A 26,707-nucleotide genomic window follows, 5' to 3' on the forward strand; every position below is an offset into this window, starting at 1 on the left:
GGGTGCCTTTTGGTTATTTATGGGGCAAAGGTTGTTGAAGGCTTCCTGGCCCTGGTCTCAGTGCAGGGGATGAGTGGCTGACAGTGAGGGTAGTCCTGCATGTACTGTGCAGACCTCTTCGAGCTCTGTGTCTGAAAGGCAGGAATGAATAGGTATGGTGTGAAGTAAGCTGGAATATTCAATACCATGTGATTGCTTTGGTATATAGTTGAAATCATTGTTTTAAAAGATATTGCCTTGGGAGAGTATGCTTTGCTTGTCCCTTTTCGTCCTTAGTGTAGCACAGCTATATGGGTTCTTCTTCGCCCTTCTGTGGATTTGTTCCTCTGGTAACTGCACATGCCACATACTTTTAAAAATATCATTAGTCACTTTTTGCAGACTGCCTTGATGCCATTATTTGTAATTTATCGCCTACACAATTGCCCTTTACCCCCAAAACAGATTTTGAAATGTTAGATTTCAAGTGTACAAAATAATACTTACACTGTAAATCTGTCCTTGCTCTTTCCGTGCCCTTTAACAAAGAAAGGTTAAAAACATATATATTAATTTCACTTTTCCATGTTTCCCACCATCTCTTTTTAAGCTTCTAAGCAGTAAGCTTATTTGTTAGTAAGTGGTATAACATCATGAGATATGACATTGCCCTAACGTGGCTAATTTATTATGAGAAGACATTATTAAAGAACTCAGTTCACTTTTCTCATTTAGAAACATAGCAAACATAAATGTTAGTATATTAGTATATACACCCTATTTCTGTATTGGCTTTGGCCTCCTTGCTCCAACAATTGCATGTCCCGCAGATGGTAGTGAGCCTGCTTGTGGAGAGAATATAAACACCATGCTGCCTGCACAGTTCTATGCCCCAAAGTCCCCATTACAGACAATGGGTCCATTGGACAGAGGGGATGATGAGGAAGGAAAAGGCTCCATGGGAGCAATGAAGTAGGATATTCTGGTCCTTTTCCAGATCTTTCAGGGAGTTTCTGAGCAACTTTGGAAACATTTGACCTCTTTTTTTTTCCCGCACTTTCTCATTTGCATGCGGGAGAGTTATATTACTTGCCTCATGGGGATTTTGTGGGTTAATTATGTGAGGTTAAATATGAACATTGATTAATGTCCGTAAAAGTTTTGGGATCGTCAGGCAGAATGTGCAAAGGTGCAGCCTTAATAAAACACTAAAACAACATGAAAATGACAAATACTTAATCACTAGAGCAGTTTACCAAGGGTTACAATGCCTTATCCTTCATTGTAAATGTTTTAAACAAGATTGTCCATCTTCCTAGCGTGTATGCTGTAGCTCATTCACAGCTTCTGGACCAGGCTGGAATTAATCATGGGAAGTCCTATGTACTACATTTATACCCAAGGCTAAATCAGGGTACCACAATGGCCTCTCTGTCCTTAAAATAAATTCTCTTGCAGGTGTTCCCTCGCACTTAGTGATAGCTCACTCTTGAAGAAGTTATTAAATCTGAAATGAAGATAGTCAGTAGGAGTGTAGGGGTCGGGAAATTTTGATTAAGACAAAGAAAAGTATTAAAAAATCTGTACCTCCTGATATCTTTTAGTATGCCCAAAACAATGAATTATAAAACTGGGCATTATAAAACTCTGTCCACAGTATGTCCATCATATAAAATGACACTGCTTACAACACTGTTGTGTTTCCAATGACAATTTTGGCTTCCTCAGATTTGCTTTTTATGTTAGCTCAGCAGCTCCTGTTTAGAGCTAATTATGAGTTCTTATTATTGTCAGGGTAAAGAAGTGGATACAAACCTCATCAATCTGGCAAGTAGTGCTCTGGGACGAGATGTTGGCATGGAGAGAAGACCAACATCATTTTCAGATGGATATGGGTGGCAGGTGAATAATAAACATTTTGCTACAGATATCATCATTCAAGAGAGATAAAATGATCTTGGCAGAATGGGAAGGTGGGGTTTGGTCTTGAATACTACTTCCATGTGGTTCTTCAATAACTGTTCATTCTTTTACCATAGCTTTGCTGCTACGAGGTTACTTTTTCGTTCCTTCCTTCCTTTCTCCCATCCTTCCTTCCTTCCAGATTTAGGTTCTGAGTAGTATTAAGGCCTAAAAACATATTACAATCTTTAGGTTTGGAGATGTAAAAATAATCTGTATTTAAAGATAAGCTGAAGGAAAGGAAGTTCAAATCTGGAATAAGAAATTATTCACTACTTCGGAAATTCATATCTTGAAAAAAATTGGTTTAGGCTTGAGTCCTGTTCTGCTCATTCACCAAAAACTGAAGCTGAACTCATTTTGGAAATCTATTTACTTGGACAGAAATTCAGACAGAAAATAGCCATTTAGTACTTCTTGAAAACAACTCACATGATGCACTAAATCTGTAGTGAAAAGGTAGCAGTTATTTTACTGGAGAAAATGGAATAATAGACACACCACCTTGGGCATATGAAGTGATTGTTCATAGCTGCCCTGACACTGACATAATACAATGGGAAATCTGTGCAACCACATAATCACAGCTATGTCACGTGATAGAGGAGTAAATTGCACTCTGGCCACTGCTTAAATTCCACAGAACTCTTCCTGTGGCATTACATTAGTGAGAGCAGAATATAGAAATAAGCAGTCTGAAATGCTCTCAAAATCTGAAGCCACACTACCTGCTGTATGAAGCTCACAGTCTTACTCCTTAAACGAGCCTTTTAACCTTCACTCACAGCTGTTCCAAACAAAAACAAGAAGTTTACATGGAACGTGAACTGTGGTTCTTGCAATGTAAAACGCAACATTTGTTCCTTAGAAAAGGAAAGAATGACCATCTCTGGACTGTCTGCTTCTACTGGTAGCAGCTTTCTCCTGGAGTGGGCCAGCAGAAAGAACTTTGAGCCTAATGAGACTTTCTATGATTTGAGATGTGGTACATGAAAGGATGTGTCAGGGAGATAAAATAAAGTCTTTAAAAACACTAAATATTGCAGCTTTGGAAGGGGAAAGGACTGTTGTGTTTAGTTTTTGAAGAAGAAATGAGAGAATAGTACTCAGAACTAGGGATAGAGAATAAATGAAGACATTTTATCTGTCAGAGTTGCTTACATTACATCTCATGGTGTTTTGAGATTTGCTCACTTGTAGCAATATATTATTTTTCATGGGATTCTAGTATTGTCATGACAAAAGTTCTCTTTTCAATAACAGAGATTATTCAATAACTGGGATATAACATAAACAAGTTCTTTATCTCACAGTTGAAACGGACCATGAAAAACCAGTGGTGTGGTCAGGAGGCTGATTTTTTTAATGATTCTTGCAGGCTTCCTGGTCCTATTCCAAGTACATAGAAGCCTTGGAGCAGGAGAGAGTACTCCTTAAAATGCAAGAAGATCTGGAGAAAAATTCATCATCATTCTTTACAGGTTGTTATCCAAGTTCTGTAGTTTATGAGGACAAGCTTAGCTAAAATTCTCTCAGTATAAGGACTTTGTTTGCTCTTCTTTGGAGTTGCATTCATAAACATCTGCCTCTCTTATGCTATCTGCAGGAGAGTTGCTTTCTGCACCACACTGATGAATAATTTTTCTACAAAAGAGAAAGTGAAAGTTGCAAGGTACCAGTATTGCCTTTACTGTACAGGCCCTGTTGCAGAGGTGAATACTGGCCATTTCTTCATTCTGCACAGTGACACAGCAGTACTGTTTGAGTCACACACAAATTTCACATTCATGGCTTCTTGTACTTCAGCAACTTATATACAACCCAAGAGATTAAACTTTTTTTCACCAGTTTGTCAGTATGCAGCATGCTTTCAGGACTTGTACGAGGCATTACCTTGTGCTTCTGTGAATATCCTCTTACCATCTTCCTCAAAGATATTATGACCTGTTTGTTCCTTAAATAGCTCCACTTACCAGTAGGGCTAGCAACAGCACTATGTGATATTAAACCATTCAGATTCACATCATTTAAATTTTCTTTTTATATACAGGTACCTCATCTAAATCCTTCATGAAGGCTAGAAACTCTGAAAAATCCACTATTTCTCCGAAGAGTAGCGTGACTTTGGAGAAACGCTCAGATCTTCCCAAAGAAACAGAAAGTGAGTACCAGACTGCCAACAAGTGTGCTTTGAAATTTGGATTCTTAAAAGCTAGTTTTCCTGCTGTCAGTGCTGATGCTCATTAGTAGTGAGCTGTCCCATTCCAAATCACGTTTAACTGAAGCTGTACAGCCTCAACATGAAGGCAAGATTATTTTTTACTCCAACCACGGTAAGTGGACCTAATGTTGGCCAGATGGATTTTTGTTGCAAAATGGCAGTCTCTGAAATGTGGTTATCTGGGCTTTCCAGTTAAAATATTTTAAATAAGAGCATGGGATGACTGGAGTAAACTCAGACCCCATGGAGTCTGGCAAAGACCTGACACAGATCTAGCAATAGATCATCTCTGCCGAAGCAGATTAAACATTAGAATGGGAGAAAGAAGTAGGACAGCAAAGAGATCTGTTAAAAACAGAAAAACAGATTTTGCTTCAAAGCTTGGATTTCTAGATGAAAGAATCCCCTGGAGAGTTTTTTAAGCCTGTGCTGAAATTAGATAGACTTAAAAAATAATAGAACTTGGATTATTGCTCCCCTTTCTTCTCTGTTTCTCCTTCATCTTCTATTTCTGTACTTCAACACTTCTATTTTAGGTAAACAGGTGTCCAGCCCTCCCTCATCCTCCTAAACTTGCCAATGCCTGAATACAGTCTTCTTGTGGCAGCGTTTTTTTGTATGTGGCTTCAGGAAGAAAACCACAGCATTCCTCATTCTTTTCTTTCCTCATGTTCTCTTTCTGCCCTCTCATCACCTTTAGCTGCAGGTAAAATTCATTCAGTTGTGTTGGACCTTATGCCTCTCTGCAGATATTACTATACTTCATGCATTTATGCCTTTTTGCACTGCAGTTCTGCTTCACGTGCAATTATGTCAGCATGGGGAGTTCTTGTGCAGGGTCTTTGGTTCTTCTCTGTAGCTGAGAAACCTCCAGCTGGGCCCAGTGCTCAAAGGGGCCTGCAGTCTTTTCTGCAGACCAGACCAGCAGTCCCTGGCCCACCTTGATTTTCTAAACCTGAAAAAGGCATTCCTGACAGGCACCAGGCTGTGGAACAGGCTAACGAAATGAGAAATGAGTGGTCTTGAGAGGTTTGATAGGTCTCTCCTACTAGTTTCAGCTACAACCCATTCTCCAAGCCCACTGGAAATTTGCCTGCTCTGTCTCTTCCCAATAGCTCATGTTCCTGCTGTCTCTGGGTGGTTTCCTTTTTCCCTCATGACTCTCTGGTGGCTCTCCTCACCCACATAGTGATCTGGTCACTCTGCTGATGGGGCAAAACACCTGTGAAAGACCACTGCTGCTTTTGATGGGACAGTGTCTCTCCACTTCGTTACAGAGAAAGTCATGCCTTGTGCATTGGGTATAAATGGCAAAGTTTTGGTAGTGGTGGGCTGCAGGGGTGACCTCTGTGGGGAGAGAGCAGGGGCTACTGGGCACAGCTGATACCACCAAGGTCAGAGGAGGAGGAGAAAAAGGAGGTATTCCATGGCGGAGCAGATACTCCCTGCAGCCCAAGTAGAATCACACTGGAGCAGAGGGAGAGTGAGAAGGATGAAGCGGCAGAGAGAAACTGCTGTGTACAGACTGCAGCCTCCCCACTTGCACTGCCCATTGCCTCACCGAAGAGGCTGTGTGTGACCCATGGTGATAACAAGTAGGGGAGGAGAGGTGCTTTGGAGTGAACTTGAGCCTGGGAAAGGAGGAGGAAAAGTGTTTTCCCTAAGTGCATCCACATTTCTTTCTCCCTTTTTGTTTGTTTTTGTTTTCCACTACCCAAATCAGTAGTTATTTATTCTAAATGGCAACAAATTAAGTTAATTTTCCCATTTTCAGTCTGTTTTGCCTGCAACAGTAACTGATAACCAATCTCCCTATCATTACCTTCATACACAAGCGTTCTCTCTCCTGCTCTTCCTGTTTTCTCCCCTCATCCTGCTGGGGGCAGAGTGAGCAGCTGTGGGTGGGAGACGTGATAGCCAGGACCAACCCATCACACCTTGTTTCTCAGGTGCTTTGTTACACTTTTTGATGCACTTGTTGAAGACTTGTTCTGACTATTTCAAGTGGCTGCCGCACAGTAATGATATTCTGATACCTTTTGCAGGCAGATTAAAATCTCTCTGAGGAAGGAAATGCAGAGACATTCACCACAGGTGGGCAGGAGACACAAAACTAATGTGCATGCAAGGTTTGTACTTAATTTCCAGAGCAAAGACAACGACTTCAAATATTATTAAGAACCATGAGGCATTAGTCAAGGGTAGAAAAGAAACATCTTCCAATACATTCCCTATCAACATGATTGTGAAACTGACTCTTGTGTCATTTATTAGTTTAACAGTACGCCTTGGAGGCTCAGCTTAGAGCAAGATTCCACTGAAGCATGCACAGCACAAACAATGACGTCGTCTTGGTCCTAATGATCTTATAACCAAGCCTAGTTCTTCAGCGCCTAATCTAATGAAAAAGTAAAACACTGCATTAACTGATAGCTCTGAAGCAGAGTGTCTCAGCATGCTATGGTCTCAGTACTGCAATTCACACAACTTCTGGTCATCAAGAATAACCCATGAAGTGTCTGAGCTATTCTAAAAACAAACCCTGTTGTGGTTTGTTCCCAGTCCAGTCTGATTCATGGTCCAAAGTACACCTTCTGCCTCATTTCTCAGTTTTGATCCACATGAAAGACTCAACATATATCAGGACACCGATCTGACTGATAATTTTTGCAAAATGTCATTCTTCCCAAGGCGTAATTCACTGGAAGGCTGCAGGAATTCATAGCTCTTGGGTAGCTCTCCCTTCTTTCTTAATTCCTTTTAAAACTTTAAGAGTTGTAAAAAGAGCTGGAACAGAGTTGATACTGGGGAGTGATGGAAGGGCAGGGGCAGAATTAACTGCTGGGTAGGGGACAGGACGATGATAGACCTCTCCACATTTTCCAGACCACTTTAAACACCAGTCCCTAGCCACAGCATTGTTGGCTCCATTCTCCTCTGCATGTGAGTAATGCATGTAAGAGAAAGGCAGATCAGGGAGCTCCAGTTTGCTGAGTTCCTGACGACTTATCCCAGAGTTAGGGATGGGATTGTCTTCTGCGCCCCCTCCCAACATCCTGGACAAGAAGAAGGAGCTACGTGGCCCTCCGTGAGTTATCAGAAGTCAAGGACCTTCACGTGGAGCTCTTAGATCATCTGGCTAAGGACAATTCATGAGTGTTTTCCTCTTCAGTGTGGAGTGACAGCTAAAGACAACTGATAGTCCTTTTCTTTTTCACTCTCCAAACAGAATTGTATGGGATTTCCATCAGAAGTTCCTTTAGAGAGCCTGGCAGGGAAGCAACACATGCATGTTTATGGCTATAGCTCTTCTGCCATATAACCTCACAGAGCGAACACGGGAAATCACTGTTTTGGTTCCTACTTTCCCTACAGTTCAGATACAGAGTTTGCTTCATGCTTTTCTCTGTTCCTTCTGGGTTTGGGTTGTTTGCTCACAAGGTACTACCTGAGAAAGACATCTTGAGTAGAAGCCACAGCAAGGGAGTAAAAAAAGTTCCTGTTCCTGTTTTTCGTGTTATCCCAAATTTCACAGATGCACTGAACTGTAATGCTCAGTACATCTGAGGAGGGCGGAATGCAGCATCTTGCAGTGAGCAGAGCACATGTGGTGCCGTGTGGCCTACCACTCATTAATGTGGAAGGCAACGGATCATCATGAAATGCCACAAATGCAGTGCTGTATGTCAGTCTGAAAAACATATGAAAGGCCACCTTCTACTGCAACGGTCGGTACAGTGCATGCAACCAAACGCTGGAGCACAGCAGTCAGTTTCTGTTTTGTTGTATTCTTGCCTTCGTGGCATTTCGAGACAGATAAATAACATGTAGACAATGCTTATCTTATGCTGGTAGCTTTTACTTGAATCATACTTGGATTACTTATAAAATGAAAAAGATTATCCAGATATTTGTCACAGATGATGCATTTCCTTGCATGTTTCAGCCTTACAAAATTGTTTGCGAAAATTTACCAGCCCTCCTCCTGCTGAAACCGCTGCCCTGGACAGTTACTGTGATTAATACCGTACACATCTATCAATTAAGAACAAACAAAACCAAAAAACAGACCATGTACTTCCATGAGTGGGTAAAATTCTGCAAACTGGGTCTATTCACTTGAAGTTCTGCAAACAAATGATAGCCCTCAGTCCAGTCTGCAGTTCTGTTTCCATGTTAACTGAAATATATATATGTGTGTGTGTGTGCATTTATAGGCCATTTCTGTGGGCTAAATGGTCACTCTGTGTCACTTCGGAAAGCTCATGCTGCTACTGCCTTTTTGTCTTGTTCTCGAGATACATTCTCTCTCAGGTTGCTGAGCCACCACCTAAGTGAGCCCAGCAGTTTTAAGGGACTAGAAAAGTTTCAGTCAAAAACTCTAGCACCTCTCCGTTTAGATAAATAAAATTTTATTCCTTCTTTAGCTTAACTATGTATACTTTGGGAGTTTCAGAATTATATAGCACTGTAGTAGAACAACAGTTCTGTGTGGAACAGAAATAAAAAAGCTCTATTTTTAGAAACCTGGAAATGTAGATTTTTTTTCTGGATGGATCTGTGCTTTGGTAGAGTTCAAAATATAGAATCTAATAAAATACAGAGTGTAATCAGACTTTTGTTGTTTACTACCAAGTAATGCAACATATTGGAACTATTTCGAAATTTTTTAAACCATCATTTGGATTCATAAATATTTAGACTTAGATGCTATTACTGTGTATTTCACTTTTCTCTCATCAGACTTGGCATTTTTATTAAAATATTTTACAATCTTTGCATGCCAGACACAGCCTAGCTTAAAGGACGCAGTCCTGAAATCGATCACTCAGATACTCCTGATAGCAACACAAGCTGTGACTACTCGCTTACGAGCCTCAATGCAGTTTGCTTTGACTTCTTCCTGCTACCGCACGACACAAAGCATCAGACTATGGCATGAATTCCTGAAGTTATGTAGGGCTGGATTATGTTCTTAACACGCATTCTTAACATAGCTTACACGTGCGGTGGTAGTGGTGGTCACCAGGCCAGTTAAAAAGGAGTAAAATGCTTTCTTAGTTGTATCTGTACAATGCTGCTGTGCCATTCCCTCTGTACTCCTTGAAATCTTTTTTTTTTTTAGTGACTGTTTTTTTTTTTTTTTTTAATGACTAATAATGGGAATGGTTTTAGACAGTGAGCTGTAGATTTATGTATCGCTTTCAAGGTGTGGAAATCTAGATTTAATCATCAGGCACTGAGATCAGCAATGAAGAGAGGTGCTTTGCAGGCAGCAGCAGACCAGATTTGCCAGACCCAGCTTCTACTGTTGTTTCTCTTATTAAATAGCACAGGGTAGCCCAGGGCAGGTTGTTTCTGCCACACTTTCTACATCTTTTACACGAGAATGATCACTGTGAATCACTTTGCAAACATGTTTGACTTCAAATGAACAAACAAACAAAAAGCAGCATGCATTAGTGAAGACTACAGATGAAGCATCTATGAATCAGGTAATTTTATATACGTGGGACCCTCCGTTTCTGGCTGAAAATTTCCGGAGCACTGAAAAATGACAGGTGTCCCGTCATTGCTCCGTCTGTGCCTTTAGCCTCACACAGTATTGCAGACCTGGAGAAATTTTCTATCTTCTGTCACATGTACATTTGTGAAACGGCAGCCTCAATCCTGCCCAACCCTACTGCTCTAGTCAAAACTACTGACTTGAGCTTATTTTTTAATAGTTTTTAATTAGCGTGTGTGAGCCTGTGTGCATGCGTAAAAATGATTGAAAATGAACCAGGTGCTTCGAAGTTCTGTTCCAAACTCAGAAAAGACATACCTTATGTTATTTATGTTTCTAATGTTAAATCTCATCACCGTGTAGCTGCCAATGCCACTGCAGCTGCAGTAATCCAGCTTGAATTTGACCTGTTTAAACTGTCCCATTACATTCAAACGGTATTTTTTGTTTCTGCTTTCTTACAGAAATGCTTTTAGTCAGTCACTGTGAATCATGCCTGAACAGAGCTAAGATGGGGTTAATTTTTTTATATTTTTTAAGCTTATGGAACGTTGGTTTTAATACATTCAGTAGTTGCTGTAAAAATGTAGGGAAAGACAGGTTTCAACAAAAATTTTAGATCTGGATCTGTACTCACAGTTCAAGGCTACCTCTAATGGCCTGATTTGGAGCTTTCCCAGGATTTTGGAGAGTTATAATTCACATCTGTGTTTCTAACTCCTTCATGCATGGTTGTTTGAATGTGCACTTTTGGAACAGGTCCATGTCTAATAGGCTAAATTGTAGTTCCCAAATCAGAAGCCACATGGTACTGCTATATAGTTTTTTATTTTTCCTTTTATTATGTAGCCTTCAAACAAGGTTGTCAGTCTGGCACACTGCATTAATACAAAACACCAAAATCTACACTTTCTACCTACCTGCTAATGAACTCATACATTTTGATTTCTACCAGTGATTTAATAAAGCATTTACACAATGGCCACAATGGATACTTCTCTGCCAAGTAATAATTTCTCAGAGTGTTAGAGCAGATTGGAATTACGCAGGACCCATTAAGCTGACACGATACGTTACGGGTAGTCAAGGTATAGATTAGATTCTCTCATTTTTAATATTCATTGAGCCAAACTAATTTATATCTCAAGCGCAGGCTGCATTTACTTGGATTTTCTCCACTAATTAAAAATATTCAAGTTTCATGGTAACATATGTGAAAGTGTTGACAACAACGTTGCTTATTCCACATGTTAATTATGTATTTGTTCAGAGTGTGCCGATGAACTATGTGCACTTCTCATGTTAACTTTTCATTTCATGTCAAAAGAAAATGTAGTAAGTGGATTTGTGCTTTTAATTTGAGAGACTTCTTTTTCCTCTAAAACAATCTTGTACACGATTCCTCTGTGCCACCTGCATTTGAAAATCTTTTGTTGGCAATAAGTTTAAGAAGAAAGTACTGCTCTCTTCTCAGAAAAGGACTTTTCAACAAAGCAAAGCAATTGTGCCATTAATGAGAAAGTTAAATGAAACAAATGACACGACAAGAAAAAAAACACAGCATCACACTCAAGGAATGCACAGACACACAATAGCTTATGCAATATTCCCCATCTGTCAAAGCCAGTAAATACAGAGATTTCATTGGAAATATTCATTAAAATCGTCTGCGGTGGCTGTGGCTCAGTAAATGCGATCAACCAGCTTTTAGCATTTTTAGTAGTTTTCACCTGTAGGCAAGCAAATGAATTTCATCCCAGCTGTAGACCCAACTGAGCAGTATTGGTTTTGGAAGCCCCAACCCCTGATTTTAAATACCACTCATTCCTGAAAAAGGTATTTTGGGAATCAAACCTGTTATATCTCTAGAGTAATTTACATCTTTACAGTTTTGTACGTGTATAGCTGTGTATATGTGTCTGAATTCTATACTTCATAAGTTTGTGTGTGTTTATATGCATAAATATACACTATATGCATATATGCATAAAATTAACTTGCTCAGTAAACTACTTGACTGTTATAATGACATAGGATTTAATCTTGATGTACATCACCATTTTCCTAATACAATTTTCCAATGAGTTGCTTCCGTATAATTTTTTGAGAATGAATGTCTTTTGTTTCATTAAAATGATTCATTCCGTACTCGCATTTCAGAGGATGAAGCCCTTATGCTTTCTTTGTTGAGGAATATGGCTCTTCCCAGAGGTATGCGTGGCTGCTGGGAAGAGAAAATTAGTACACTTTTCGGGAGTTCATTTTGCTCTAGAAAGCATATACAAGAAAAAATTAACTTTCCCTCTGTTTTTTCTCCCAAATGAGAAAGTAATTAGCAGCACATGTTGGACCACTCACTAAAGATTACAATAAATGATTTAGTATTTTCAAGCTAATGAACCCAATACTTGATCTAAAAATGTCGAGTATATATGATTGTGTTCATCTTCCAGTTACGACCTTCCAGTTCAAAGATCACCCTAACTCCTGGCTGCTGGATCCTAAAATTTGCAGAATTTATTGAAACTCACTCTCTTAAGTTGTGTCTCCAGAGATGCTCAGCACCTGGCAGTAGTAGGTCTTCAGAAAGTTATCCAAAGGACTGAAACAGATTTTTTTTTTCTCTCAAAACAAACAGACAAACAAACAGGGAAATAGCACTGCCTTGTCATGCAGCTCCACAACAAAGAATATTAAAAAACAAGGCAAAACACAATCAAAACACAGAAATACATAGACTCAGTTGGGCTTGCCAAGGCAACGTAGTACTAATCACAGATTGTATGCTGAGACACTAGCTAAGCATTGGAATAAACTGCCCAGAGAGTTTTTGGTATCCTTATAGTCATCAGAGGGGTTCTAAAAACAGATAAGGTATGTACATCTGCCAGGAACAACTAAGTATTTTCAGACCCATACTGGGGCAGGGGAGTGAGTAGATGAATTCTTGAGGGACTTATTTTCTCCGAATCCGTACTCAGGTTGTTCTGAACGCAAAAACTTAGCCTCTGCTAAGGAATATTACGACAGTCAAGGGCCGTGACACTTCATTTGCTCTGCACCCGAAACTCCCACTGAAGCCAATTATTCAATCTAATTTAACAAAGACCACAGCTTCTCTGGCTGTGCAATTGTTGGTAACCATCAACAAACTGATTCATCTACCATTGGGCCAAATGTTACAAAATCTGTTTCTGAGTTCTTGTTTGTACCCCCTTCATAAGATTACACCAAAATTAAAGCATGCAGTACTTGAACTAACTTCAAAGGCTGAGCTTGCACTTCTAGCTAGTTCAGCCTTTTTATTGGTTCATGTTTTCCATTTGGCTTCAACATCCTGTTCTTTACTGATGCCCTTCTAGAGTTTCATTTACAAATATTACGTCCCTGGTTAGTGAGCCATGCTAATTAATACTGTGGTGGAGGCTATGGATTATAGTAATCTTATGCCTCCTGCTTGGAAAAATGCTGCAATTTTTCCACCCATTTACATGTAATGCCGTATTGAACATGGCCAAATTTGTCTTAGGAAAATGTATCCTGAACTCATTTAATCATAATATATTTAACTAAGGTTGTTTATGCTGTTATCTATTGCCAGTTTTGCTAATCATGAAGCTCAGAAATTTCAATGCAGTAGAAACGTGAGACCTACAATATCCTAATTAGATTATTTCAAACAAAAGAGTAAAGTTGAAACAGGCTGGTTTCAGTATACATATTTTTAAAAGTTTATGCCAATAACAAGTTTGTTAAAAAAACACCAACAGATGATTTGACCACTTTCTGGAAGCCTCACACTTCTCACTGTGCCCTACCTTTCAAACCTGGGACCACAACCTGACCTGGATGGAGCTCCACCAGGGATTTTGTAGCCAGAGACTTCCTGACTGCTAGCACTTCATGGATTGCCAAAGTTATGCCTGTAAAAAAAAAATAAATGTTTTATATACAGTACCAACCAATATCAAATAAAAGTTATGAAACCTTTACACAACATAGCAATCCTAAGTTTACAGGTTCTTCCAACACCAGAATAAACAAAAGCAATGTCATTTTTTAAGAAGAGGCGGTATCTTTTATTAGACCAGGTGACGTAAGTGGAAACAACGGACAAGCTTGCAGGCTCTCAATTTGTTCATCAGGTCATAAATAGGTCAACTAATACATCATCTTCGGGGTACTTGTTATTTTATTTCTGTTTTTAATTGTGTTCATAAACTCTCTTTTCATAAATGGTCAGAATTTGGTTGACGTGACTCCCGTGTGATGATACAAGGCACACCACGAGGCACACAACAAACCTGCAAGAGATGTCCCAGCCCCAACCAGATTGTCATTGCAGACCCAGAAAGGAAAATTTGCCAACATCCTGTAACACTTACCATGTCATCACCTCGACATGAATTAAAAGACTGAAATGAGAGGTTTGTAAGCCTATGAGAAAAATGTTTAAACACTTGCTATAGAAACTGACTGCAAAAGTGCCACTTGAAACATGCCCTTGGTCAGTCTTTTTTGACAGAATGAGCAAAATTTCAGGTGTCCCTCTCCCAGGACTCAGTCCCTAAACTGAGCAGGTTTCTGTGCTCTCCATGCAGCACCCTATGGGGGCTCGGTCCTCTGCTGGCACACGGAGCCACCGGCTGCCTAGGGTAAGCAAGCTGAGTCTAACCAGGGAAGAAAGGCAAAGGTAGCACCTTGAGAAGAGCACAGATCTGCTATTTGAAGGAAGCTTTCCCACTTCACAGACACTGCTTTATGCCCGCAGATATGTTGGTCTGTAGTTTTCTGTCAGAAAACAAAATGATAGCTGGATGAATGGCAGCAGCTAAAAACTTTCTGTTTCCTAGAAGTCAGATGATCACTGGTTGGGTCTAGGAAAAATAAAAGCCAGCAAAAGGTCTGGTCTGAGCCCTGTTAAGGTATGAAGAACACTGCTTGTTTCAATGTCTTTGGACTACTGAAATGTATCCATGCATCTTCTGCTCAGACTTACCGTAAAGCATTTATAATCAGGGAGGAGAGTACTGGCAAATGTACTAAGTGCTTGCGTGCATGGACTCACCGGGATTTCTGGGCAGGCCAATGCAGATGCTGTCTTCAGTATGATAAAGTTTGCATGTATGGACTCACCGGGATTTCTGGGCAGGCCATGCAGACACTGTCTTCAATATGATAAAGCTTCCATATGGTAGATGATGTCTAGAGCTAGAGAATTTTGCCTCCTGTGAAACAAAACCACGTTACAGCACATCAGCCAAACTGTGCTTTGAAAAGGAGCGTGACAAGCTAAGCTTGGCCTTTTTGTGTTGTGGGCCTTGCTTTTATTTTCAAAAGGAGGAACTCTGTTCCCAGGCTGCTCTTACCCGGGATGCTTTCTGGAGCTGAACCCAGGCTCAGGATGCTCGTGGCCTCCTTTTGATGGGCTGCCATTTGCTGAGGTGGGACCGTAGAGACTGCAACGATTGCATGTCACGATTTTATGTGTTCACTGATTAAAATTAAGATTGGAGTATTTGTCTGTATGGGTGGTTTAACTCCACAGGCTCCTGTCTGGAAAAACAAGGACGAGGAATGAAAAAACTTAGAGTAAGGCATCTCTCAGCAAATACCGAGGAGTGGAGGAACAGCACAAAAACATTGTTTTTGATGACTTTGTTTCCATTGCAGACAAACTACATAACGCTTAAAACCCCAAAGGAAAACAGAATCCTGGCGTCATTCAAAGGGATTTGAGCAAGGAACAGGGACTGGAAGGAGGTGTCTCTGTGGGTGTGTTTTTGTTTTTTGTTTTTGTATTTTTCTTTTTCCTACGAAATCATATTATAATGTAGAACGTTTTTGGCAAGTTAGACTTGTCTAAGCTAAACTTTTAGGTAAGAACATGTGCATAGAGTACTACTTGTTTTAAAACTCCAGTTAATCTTAGCAATGTTTGCCTGTTGCTAAAAAAAAGCAGTGTATTTGTTTCAGATAGGCCTTCTGAACCCGGAGGACTTCAGAGTAAGAACAATTAATACAGAACCATATGCCAATTAAAAAAAGTAAATAAACATCACACGAATATTAATGTCTAAGCTGTGGGACCTGGTGTGTTTTCTAGTTTTCGTGCCTGAATGCAGACATTAGCCATGCCTTGACTGCTGGTTGGGAACTGGGAAACAGCTGAGTTTCTTTGTTTAACAATATAACTCATGATGGTACCAAGCACAGAGTCCTTCGTGTAATTATATCACCATTTGAAGTGTATAAATTTACCAAAATCTGTCTCTTTACAAGTTGAACAAAGCTTAAGAAATTAATTTTTGGAGATTTTTTTCTATCTTCAGAAGCATGCATAATATCAACAAAGGCTTGTGAAATCCTTGTCTGCTCCATTTATTCTGATTTGAACTTTTGCCTTTTTTCTCCTTTGTTTATAATGCCCTTTTGGAAGCCTGAAAATACTATTTTCCCTACTAATTCTGAATTTTTCCATTTAGGAATAATTGATTCACCCTTAATTTTTGTATAGCTGCCATTCCAATTTTGTTAAATAACTTCTTGTGCCACAATATCTTTGTTTGTTCCACACCACTCTTGACTGATGTCAACACAGCTGTAGCAAAAGAGTATTTAACTTGTTAATTTCTGGCACAGAAATGGGATGAGGAGCACAAATGTATTCATTCTCATATGTGGCATATAGCTACCAGTTAGCATTTTTTTTTTCTTTTGTGACAGAGAGGTAGGTATTATAATAAACTATTTAGGAATGCAGCTGGCTCAGGGGATTGCTGATGTCCCATGTGATCTTTTTTTCCAGTGGAGTTTTGGTTCTAATTTGATCCAGATTATGAGTATCTAAAGACTCTTTGTGGCATATGCAAAATCACTTGACTGTCACAGCCCTGTTCCGAGTCGGCTCCAGTCCACACCGCAGAAAGTACAATCCCAAGTATCACAGCTGGCACTCTTTGTGGAAAAGACAAGGATTCACTGCCTAATCTTTCTCTCACTAAATTCAGAGGTAAACTTTATTTAAAAGTTCGATGCAGCATGAGCAAGAAATGGTATCACATTAATGCCTGCTTTCCTTAAAAAATGATCCCTTTCAAGGAAACCATGAAGAAGTGTCAATTGTTGCTGATGCTCCAGTAGTATGCAGAGGAAAGAGGACTTATTTTGGAAACTGTGGCACCTTTTGGTCAAACAGTCCTGATATTCAGGTACAAAACCCAACTGGAACAGGTGTCGGAAGCCCCACGGACTGCATGGACTGGGAAGGAGACAACTGCTGTTGTCTGTGTGTTGTACGCCTCAGTGTTTTCAGAAGATTTCTTTCCTTTGATGCATTTTGGATGTTTGGATGTCTGGAAACACATTCAGCCTTATAATCCATTCAGAAACCAGCAACTCTGTGCACTGACTTAACAAAGCTGGTTACCTCTGCCTGCCTTCCATGGCTCTTCTTCTGCTGTATCCTGTACCCCTTTTTATCCTTTATTTGCACAGTCCTGAACTGCCCTTCATGCAGAACAATAAGAAGCTGGCTGTATATTCCACAGTAATGATGTCAAAGAATAAAAACAATTAGCTTTTCAATTAGCATCTTAACTATAACACAAGGATGCCTGGCCAGCAGTATCTCAGGCACATGGGGAAACACGTCACATAGAAAAGAATTTAATGACCTGGCCAGCCATGAAGTAAGCTATTGAAAAAAGTCATCACATCTTATACGCAGACCTAGGTCCATCTACCAAAACATTGTCTCATAAACACTGTCATTTATAGGAAAATTCCTCACGTGTAATTTATAATCATAGTAGCCATGAAGCCTGCTGTGCTTTTATTCCAGTTAAATTCTCTTTTTCTGACATCGTGTAATATGAGGGTGGGTTTATCAGAGCTTTACAGACCTCCTAGACAACTTTGTGGCCATTGCTCTCCTGGTCACATTGAATGCAGTCAACAGTGCCCTTCTGGTGTTTCCTTAGGCCCTCACAATCAGGTTGTGCCTGTATCTTGTCATTCGTTCTGCATGCTGTCACTAACATTTGCCTTTTTGTATTAATCCATACAAGAAAAAACTCTTGGGCAGCCATTCTTCAGTTTGGTATCAGTTACTGCAGCAGACTTCTCTTTGGTTTGAGAAACGCTGTTCAAATTAAATCTATTCAGAAATGCTGTTGCAAAGACTGTTCCCCCAGCTTGCTGCTGGGGCTGTGTGATTTCTCTCCACGTTTTCTACTGACACCTTCCTCTGTTTCATCTCGCCAAACGAAAATCCCTTATCCTCAGTTTTAGGGGCCTGTCTCCTCCGCCATTTGAAGTCAGGGTCCCCTGGCTTTGGCAAGGGTGTATAAGGCTTGAATGAATGCTTCACTGCACGGGAGGCTTTCACGGCAGGAATTTACAGGATTGAGTGTAAAACCCATCGAGTTTGGCTAGGAATAAAGTGAGTGAAAACGAACACCACCACCACAGGCAGGTGGTGATGAGGCGGAAACCCGCGGCACCACACCATTTCCAAGAAAGGTCCAAAGAGAGGATGCCTAGAAGGGATTACAGTTTATCGTGAAGCTTGGCCTTGGCAAACTCTATAAAGATTATTCTACGTTTTCCAGAGGGCAGCGGTTTGGGGAGCAACCCCCCCGCCCCACCCGGCCGCCCGCCTCAGCCCAACGCGCGCGCGGCGGGGCTTGAGCCGAGCCGCTCCCCGTAGCCGCGCGGCCCCGCCTCGCGCATGCGGGGTGGCGGCGCCGCAGAGGGCGGGCGGGAGGACGGCGGGGGGCTCGCGCTGAGGTGAGGCCGCGCTCGCGACACCCCCTCCCCGCCCCCCCCCCCTCTTCCTCACAGCCGCCCCCTCCCTAACGGTCGCCAACGGTCACCAACCGTCACCAACGGCCGCCAACGGCCGCGGCGGCAGCGCGTGACCTCTGCGCGTCCCTGAGGGCGGCGGTGGCGGTGGTTTCCCCTCAGAGGGGCGGCGGGCACCCTCTGCCAGCCGGCAGGGCCGAGGGGTGTTTTTATTTTGTGTTTTTAGCGAAGTCTTTGCAGGTATCTTTATTTACGTATTTATTGGCTTCTGATGCATGCAGCAGGCCTGAAAGGGTAGGCCCGGAAGGGAAGGAAGGGTTTAGTACGAACCTGTCTTTATGCTTGCCTTGTTACCGTGAGCCCTGGGCATAAATAACATAGCCAGGCACCTATATTCCTGTCATAATTAGCTTGCTCTTCAATGCGGTCCATTGAATACTCTAATCACAGAACGGTTGAGGTTGGAAAGGATTAAATAGCCTAGTCACAGAATGGCCGGGGTTGGAAATGGCCTCTAAAGATCATCTGGTCCAACGCCCCTGCCGAGCAGGATCACCTAGAGCACGTAACCCAAAAGTCAAATAGAGAGGGGCTCTGTTGCTTTTGTCAAGGTGACTTTTACATGACATTAAAGGGTATGATCTTTCTAGAATAAAATTAAATAAAAATATTCAAGTGGAGCTTCTTGTCCCACAGTCCTCTTCCTTTCTAATATATATTTTTTTTGTTCTTTTAGGGAATACAATCACCATGTCGTCTGCACTGTTGCCTAAGCCCCAAATGCGGCGCCTCCTGGCCAGGCGGATGAAGTTTCACCTCTTAGGGGCATTTTTTGTTTCTTTCGGATGTGCAGCGTTGTACAAGGTGAGATCACTGCTCATTCAGTCATAAACTGGACGCACTAGAGTGTTTTAAAATTCATAATATCACTTTGTTGAGATTTGAGTAAGCTCTTCATCAGAAGGCTTTAGTAACGTATTTTTATAAGGGTATTTTCAGAACATAAATAAATCCTCATAATCTCGAAGAAACAATGTGAACAAACTGATGCCTTACACTGTAATTAAGGTCATGCAATTTGTCATGACTTAACCTTGAGTCTCCTAGGCCTAGGCTGCTTTTGATTTTTCACACAGCTGATGCTCCTCCCGGTAACTGTAGATAGCCTGTGTCTCTGTCACAGTGTCGGAGGCTCTGGAGAGCTGTCTTATCTTTTGATTGACTTCTGAGATCTTGATAATAAACAGGATGCAAGCACTGCCCGTTACACAGAAGCTTTCAGTATGTGAAGGGCTAGTATGGTGATTTTATCCTTTTTTCTGAGGTAGCAGGTAGAAATGGAGCTGTACATTTCCAAAAAAATCCCACTCACAGATTGCGGTTTGTTTTTCGTGGTCCTTAAAAAGCCTCCTGACAAAGATAAGAGGGGTAGTTGTTTTCAGTGCCTTTACTAAACCCTTCTTGGATCTTACAAGTTACATCTTATCACAGGCAATTAGAACACACATTCCGTGAATTTCATGGAAGAACTGGGTCTTGCTTCACCCACTGAACTCATTCATTTGCAGCATTTAAATACTCAGGAAACTATTGATAAAAGCGACTAGAAATTAAGTTAACATCAGGTTAACAGTGCCGATTTTGTGGTAAGCAAAGTCCATGAAGGTCAATAAATGTCTGTCAGAAACAATAAACCTGCACAGTTAAGGCTCAGCATCCACTTCTCACACCTGCTGAGAGGTGGGCAGGCTTGCTTGTGATGAGATCTGCAGTGTCTTTTTTTAATAGTCTGTGGTTTTATGCTGTATTTGGCAGCCCCCCATTAATACATCAGTAAGGCAGTGGGCCATGTTTATAACAACTCTGATCTCAGAAGGAATTCACGATGTTATCTGTTGGACAAACCCACCTTAGCCTTTCCTGCACGTTTTTTTGGCTTTTCGGCGTATCCTCGTGCCTCAGAGGAGCGAGTACCCAAGGTATCAGGACCACATCTCTTGATGTCAGTGAGCTGGAGGATTGGTTTGGGAGCCTTGTAAAATTTTACCAGACTTTTGCAGTTGACCTACAACATAGCTCAAATGCGGTCAATTATTTTGGGATGCCATTTTATCTGCAGTTACAGTTCTGCAGCTGCCCACGGACATATTCAAAGCTTGCCGTAGCAATTTTTGTTACATGTAAAACAATCACCAGGCTGGGCAGAGGACATCTGAGTATCAATATAGACAATGTGTATCTGGATTTTAAAAATGCAGTCTGCTTAAAAATGTAATGCACTGTCTTTTAACTGGCTTTTTAAGGTTTCGCTTTAGATGTTATTTTCCAGACCAGCAGTCAGGTAGCCTGAACTGTGGATTTGAACAGGAACAAAGCAATTTTTTACTAACTTCTGTCATTGAACTAAGGCTTTTTAGACTGCTATCCACCGCTAAATTTATTAGCGTTAATAGCAAATAAATAAATACTGCTTGTAAAGGTTTGCAAGCTTTAATCTTCTGTGTGTTACTTTCCAGTTTGGAGTTGCTGAACCCAGAAAAAAAGCTTATGCAGAGTTCTATAAGAACTATGATCCTATGAAGGACTTTGAAGCCATGAGAGCAGCTGGTGTGTTTGAGTCTGCACCCCCCAAATAATGGCAGCCTGCATTTCCAGGTAATAAGCTCCTCTGCATTAGAAGGGTTGGTCGAGTTGTTTCAGTAAAATAAGGTGCTTCTGTTCGGACGTCTTCCTTTTCTATCAATCAGAAAGGCTCTCCCAAAGAAAAGGGTTACAAATTGCACTACTCAAGAGACCTGTGGGCAATAAAAACTTGAAGAAATATGGGAACTGGGAAAGGGGAGTAAGGGCAGAATGGGAATCTCCTGAAAACCTTTTGGGTAATTTGTTTAACTTGTGTGATGTAGCAGACCTCTGCAGAGCGATGCTGGGCCTTTCCCTCTGCAGGCAGCTGCCTTCAGAACAATTCTGCCTTTGCATAGAGAGGAGACCAAGCTTCTGTATGAGACTTGCCGGATACCAATATGTTGATGCGGTGACATCTTGTATCGCTTAGCTTCGGGCTATTAAAGTCAGCTTATGTGCTGGTGGTGGCACAGCGACTGAGAAAAGGGAAGGCTGTCTGCCATAGCATGGATCTCTGTATAAGAAACAGAGACGGCTTCCACACATCCTTTTGTCTTTTGAAGCTCGTGAGGGGACAGATAACTACCCGTGAGGGAAATATGTATTTAGTACATATATTTACGTATTTCAGTATATAAATACATGCTTTAAAAAAAAAATAAATGATGGCATGCAGCTTCTTTTGTACTAAATTCAGAGTTTTGCCTTACTGAATTCAGCTTGAATAGAGCTGTGATCACGATACTATTCTCCTAGTGCTTTTTTTGTTAGAGCACTGCCAAACTTTTTTCTTCTTTACTTCTTATCATAACGCCAGGAAAAAAAAGTCTTTATTTCAACCTTGTTACAGTTATTAATAAGCACACTCAGTAAACTGCACAGGCTCGTGATGTGACAACTCAACAAAGAATTCCTCCCCCCTTCTAGATCAAGATTTCTTACATTGAGTTCTCTGCTTCTCTTAAAATGACTTCAAACTAATCTAGAATGATAGCTTTTTCATTCTTTTGGAATGTTTTCATATTGTGATCATTATGTGATAATCTGTGGCTCTAATTATCCTGGCCAGCTGGGTTTTCTCAGCCTGTTTGCTTAAAGCAGCAAGATTGAATAAAATAAAACATTTGTACTTAACACTATTAATACAAAATTCTGTTGTGTGACAATCTGCAACTATCTGGTTACCGCATAATGCAATTGTATGAAAGAAGCAGAGCTCCAGCTACTCTAAAAGATTAAAAAAAAAAAAAGCGGTAGTCCCTTTTTTTCCTTGAGGAAAAAGTGTCTCTCCTTGAGTGATGACTCCAGCCAAGGTAAATAATGAAATGATAAATTTACCTGGTTTTATTCTCAGTAATTCACCCTCTCGTTTGGCCCTTGGTAGTATGTAGGGACTTTCTAACTTTCTTAGACACTGGAATTGCATTCTTTAGTCAGGTGGCCTTCATCAGCATGTTCTGAAAGGCCATCTGGTGGTAAAATCATTTGAAACAAACACTGTCAACAATGATCCATGTTAAATATTTAATTGGAATCACAAACGGGATTTTTCAGTGCAAATAGAGCTCCGTTCTGTAAGCTTATGTTCCCATTTGGAACTTAAAAAAATCAAGTTGCACATTGTGTGCACCTGTTAAAATTAAACGTTTCCTAAACATTTCTTCCATTCCTTAATTACACCAGCTCAAAAGAAAATGTGAAGGCTAAATCTTGATACGTCATTTTGTTTGAACTGCTGATGCTTTTTATTCCTTATCCTATTTATGTAAGAACTTGTATTTTTCTGTAGAATAGCAGGAGAGAAGGGAAAAAAATGCCACTGTTTCAAATGCTCTAAAAAGGCTGTGAAAAAGACAAGTACCAAAACAGATGGAAGACATTTTCGTTTTCCTCAGCAATTTAAATCTTAGCTATGGAAGTTGGATGGAGGTTGAATCTGATGCTTTTTTTGGTATAGTTACCTAAAGGGTACGGTGGTCATGCATATTCTACATCTGCTCCCATTTTATTGGAATCTATTTTGTATGTGGCAGCAAATACAGTGGTTTAGCTTCATTTAATACTCACTCTGGAATCAGCGCTTGCCCCCGAAACAAAGGAAATGCTAAGCAGGGGGGAGAATTAATTAGTTAAGGTGTTAGTTTGGAAGTCTGTCTGGAGTTTGTTCTTGCTGGGCACGTAGAGAACTTGGTATCTACGTGTGAATTTGCAGTTTCAGCTACCTGGCGTGGACTTTGGGGGTACTGGTGATGGAAAAGAAGCACAAGTATAAATCTGGGGAGTGTCTTACCTCTGGAGCGTGCTCAGCAGTACAATAAAGGGGCAAGTCATGGTGCTAACCACTTGCATGACTCTTGTCATGGAGCACAGCTGGTCTTGGATTGCGTTCAGTATAATGTGGAGAAGCAATTTGAATTTGGTTTTCTTCCTTCCTTGGTAGGTTGCCTACACCACTTGTTTCCTCTCTGGCTCCTATCTGAAAGTTGCATTCCTTTCTCTTTCAGGCCCTTAGCAAGATTGATTCAGTTATCAGTGCTGCATGTATAGTGAATCTGACGTGCTGTGCAGGATTGTTCCAGCTCTTGATTTGTTCCATGTTTCACTTCTGTTTGCCACATGAAGGGTGTGTGAATCTTAAACTGTCAGGAAATAACAGGGGGAATTCCTCTAGACTAAACCACCACATAAACATTTCTCTCTCTTGCTTTGCATTCATACATACTAATGTCTTTACTGAGGGTATGAAGTTTGTCCAACATAACTTAATTTCTTTTTATCTTGCAGATCCCGTTCAGTCTGAGGAGACTTGATGACCGAACCTTACTTGTTCACTGAATTATCAAGTGTAATGCACTTCAGTGCATGACACGCTCTAATGTATCTCAGTAAATAAAAAATGTACATCAGTGAGGCTTAATTGTCTTCATTAATGTCGAAATGCTTAAATACTGGAAAGAGCGGTGGAAGGTCTTCATAAACTGCTTTAGACAACCAAGTCTGTTTTTCTTTCCCCCAAGAATTATTTGCATCTTTGTTTTGGCCAAGTTCCATATTTGATAACAAAGTATATTCTTAAGCAATTATGGCTGGGTTGTCTTTGCTGCTGATGGGAATGTTCAAGAGGATAGTTGTTACTGGAAGGGAGAGGCTGCATTTCTGGAAGGGTCTCAGTTACCTCTGGCTTCAGAAGTGAACAGACCTTGAGATGAAAGAAACTAGAGGAATTCTGGAAACGCACCAGCCAACCTTTGTATCTTTTTCTGGTGCCATCGTTGTGTTGCCTTCTTTACGGCAGCAAAGTGTTACATCAAGACTTAGAATCTACGCCACTGCCCACTCCTATACATGGTATGTAACTGTAATTGGAAAATGACCCCAGACTGCAAGTATATTCGCATGTATTTGATGTACAAAGGGAAAGACGATAAAAGGAGACATAATAGAAGAGGAAATACTTACTTTAGGACATTACCGTAATGAAAATGTTTCCATGCTGCTTCTAGACACACACATCTCTTCATATCTGGAAGCAGTCAGCTGAGCACACTTAATTTTGGATACGTTCTGTAGTCCAAGACCTGATGCTCTACCTTCTGCCTCGTTACCGGCCACTTGGAGCGTGCTTTGTGCGTTGCCTACAGCTGAGGTTGAAAATACACAAGTGATACACAGGGCTGGAACTCCTGATTGCTGAATGGGGCACTATGAGAGGAGTCAAAGCTGATCATGAGAAAGAAGGGGAGGCTTTGTATGAAGCAGCATGACAAATTAAGCCATCTGTGTTGTATTTGAAAGTCTTCAGTTCAAATCCTGTTTGGAGTAACTCTTACTATTCTAAATGGATCATTATCTACTTAACTTAATAGGTAACTGTGAGCAGCATTTGGACTAATGAAAGCACATAAGTAACATATTTGATCCAGAACATTAATATGGAGCAACATGGCATTTTCTTTAAAGTTTCTGTAAGTGTGGGGCTGCCTTTGAGCAAAGAAGGAATGACATTAGTGGTGCAGGAGCAACCATCTAGTAATCAAAATACCCCTGTTCCTATAAATGTAAACCCAAGCTTAACAATAGCAAATGATACCAATTTATCTTCCAAATGTACAGTATAAACATTGTGTGCCATTAAATACTGACTAGCATTTTCTCAGCCATGTCTGCAGGTTTAAATAGCCAGGGGTCTTTAGTCATGCTGACAGCTTCGCAGGCAAGGGATTGTGCTGCTGCCAGGTGTGCAGGCTGGAGGAACTGACTCCCTCTCAGCTCTAGCCCATGTAGTCTTCCCAGTTGCTAGGTGTGAATTGACTTTTAAATTCCAAGTTTCTTCTAAACTGTTAAAGCCAACCACAGTTGTGTGTTCATTCCGTTACCAGTGTTGTGTGATTTAAAGAAATGAGAACGTTGTGGCCCACGTTGGCTTTTTGGTCGGACAGCAGAGCTCAACGCTGTCCCTGGCTAAATGTATTCAGCAACAAGGAAGAAACGCAGCTCTGCTGGGTGTTTGCAGTTTGTGTCAGCAATATGAAAGTGTTGTTTGCTTTATAATGCTACCATGTTTTCACACGGGGTGCGAAACAAGCACCTCCTTTCAGCAGGCACTGCCAAGCAACTGCTAGCTTTCCTCTGAGTGCGAAGGGAGGGCAAAACTGGGGCCCTCCTCAGGAGCTAGGCACAAGGGCTAACCTAGTCTGAAACCAGCACCAAGCCATCGATTTTCTTTCTTTATGGCTGTTGCTAGAAAGAGTTCAGCTAATCCTATTGGGTCTCAGCTGTTGTTGTATCTTAGAACCAATTGGGCGCGAGCCCTGGTGTGGCACAGGAAAGGACTGTGTGAGCAAGCCCCTAATCAGCTTCTTGTTATAGCAGCTGGCACGCTGCTTATAGGAGCTGCAGAGCTGAATAACATGCCTGTCTGCCCAGAGACCATCTCCAACCATCTGTAAAGGTTTTTGCTATATTTTTATATATGAAATAATATATAAAAAGGGATTGTTTGATCTAAACTACTTTGGGGAAGGGCTTGCCATCCATAAGCCTGAGTATGCCTCCAAATTTTTGGCTGGCTTGCTTTATTCTTGAGTGTTTGAGGAATGATTGATTGTTCTGGAAGCAAACTAAAAAGATAGATTTGAAGTTGTGAGCTCTCCAGGTCTAAAGAGCACTATGAAAGTAGGTATGCTTTAAGGGTACACATTGGAGTGCTTTAGCAGCTAAGTACAGGCAGCTGCTCTTTGGACAACTTTGTTTTCATAGTTCACACAGCTCATATGTAGGGGAGGCTGATTTATATGCCATCTCCACACATGTTTCCATACATGTGGTCAGAAGGGGGAGAAAGAACCTGCCTAATGCAGTAAAGATGCTAGCTTAATTCATTGAAGAAGAGTGTAATTTAAGCAAGTGTTTATTCCAAGGGAATATAATTCAGGAAAAACACAAATATAGCTTAAACAATGGCTGCAATCTACAAACTTTTAGGAATTAAACCGCTGCCTTCCCTCATCTTTTACAGGTGTGTTTGCATCCTCTTGGCTGGTTCGTGTACTACCTCCATAATGAACAGATTAGGCTAATTCAAATGGTGACTATAGCGCTGTTTTGAT

The 26,707-nt window shown here is 40.9% G+C and overlaps 2 protein-coding genes and 1 long non-coding RNA gene across 15 annotated transcripts in view; 2 read left to right on the top strand and 1 right to left on the bottom strand.

Annotated features, from left to right (window-relative positions):
• The window catches only part of RGS22 (regulator of G protein signaling 22), a 74,616-nt gene extending 58,918 nt beyond the window's left edge, over positions 1–15,698 (top strand). For 2 of the 12 annotated variants that reach the window (XM_083824127.1, XM_083824129.1), the window contains 4 exons: positions 1,774–1,881; positions 3,320–3,422; positions 3,992–4,102; positions 6,208–12,150. In XM_083824127.1, the coding sequence (XP_083680253.1) occupies positions 1,774–1,881; positions 3,320–3,422; positions 3,992–4,102; positions 6,208–6,227 (342 nt within the window). In that variant the 3' untranslated portion in view covers positions 6,228–12,150. Of the gene's footprint in view, positions 1–1,773; positions 1,882–3,319; positions 3,423–3,991; positions 4,103–6,207; positions 12,151–13,911 lie in introns of those variants that run through there. The other 10 variants (XR_014579707.1, XM_083824125.1, XM_083824126.1 and 7 more) reach the window with 10 other exon arrangements.
• LOC310894247 lies at positions 12,201–15,165 on the bottom strand. The gene is made up of 3 exons (XR_014579712.1): positions 15,038–15,165; positions 14,805–14,896; positions 12,201–13,591 (listed from the first exon to the last, which is right to left on the bottom strand). It is a non-coding gene; the product is annotated as an uncharacterized lncRNA (long non-coding RNA).
• A 2,621-nt stretch (positions 15,699–18,319) lies between the features above and the next one.
• Positions 18,320–24,004, top strand: COX6C (cytochrome c oxidase subunit 6C). 2 transcript variants are annotated; one of them, XM_083824130.1, is made up of 4 exons: positions 18,320–18,458; positions 19,210–19,337; positions 20,990–21,128; positions 23,883–24,004. In XM_083824130.1, the coding sequence occupies exons 2-3, from the start codon at positions 19,224–19,226 to the stop codon at positions 21,107–21,109; spliced, it is 234 nt and encodes a 77-aa protein (XP_083680256.1). In that variant the 5' UTR covers positions 18,320–18,458; positions 19,210–19,223; the 3' UTR covers positions 21,110–21,128; positions 23,883–24,004. The 2 variants fall into 2 exon arrangements, with proteins under 2 accessions (XP_083680256.1, XP_083680257.1); XM_083824131.1 differs by having other exon boundaries at positions 18,451–18,713.
• The last annotated feature ends 2,703 nt before the right edge of the window (positions 24,005–26,707 follow it).

Source organism: Anser anser, assembly GCF_964211835.1.
Source record: "Anser anser genome assembly, chromosome: 2".
Taxonomy (NCBI): Eukaryota; Metazoa; Chordata; class Aves; order Anseriformes; family Anatidae; genus Anser; species Anser anser.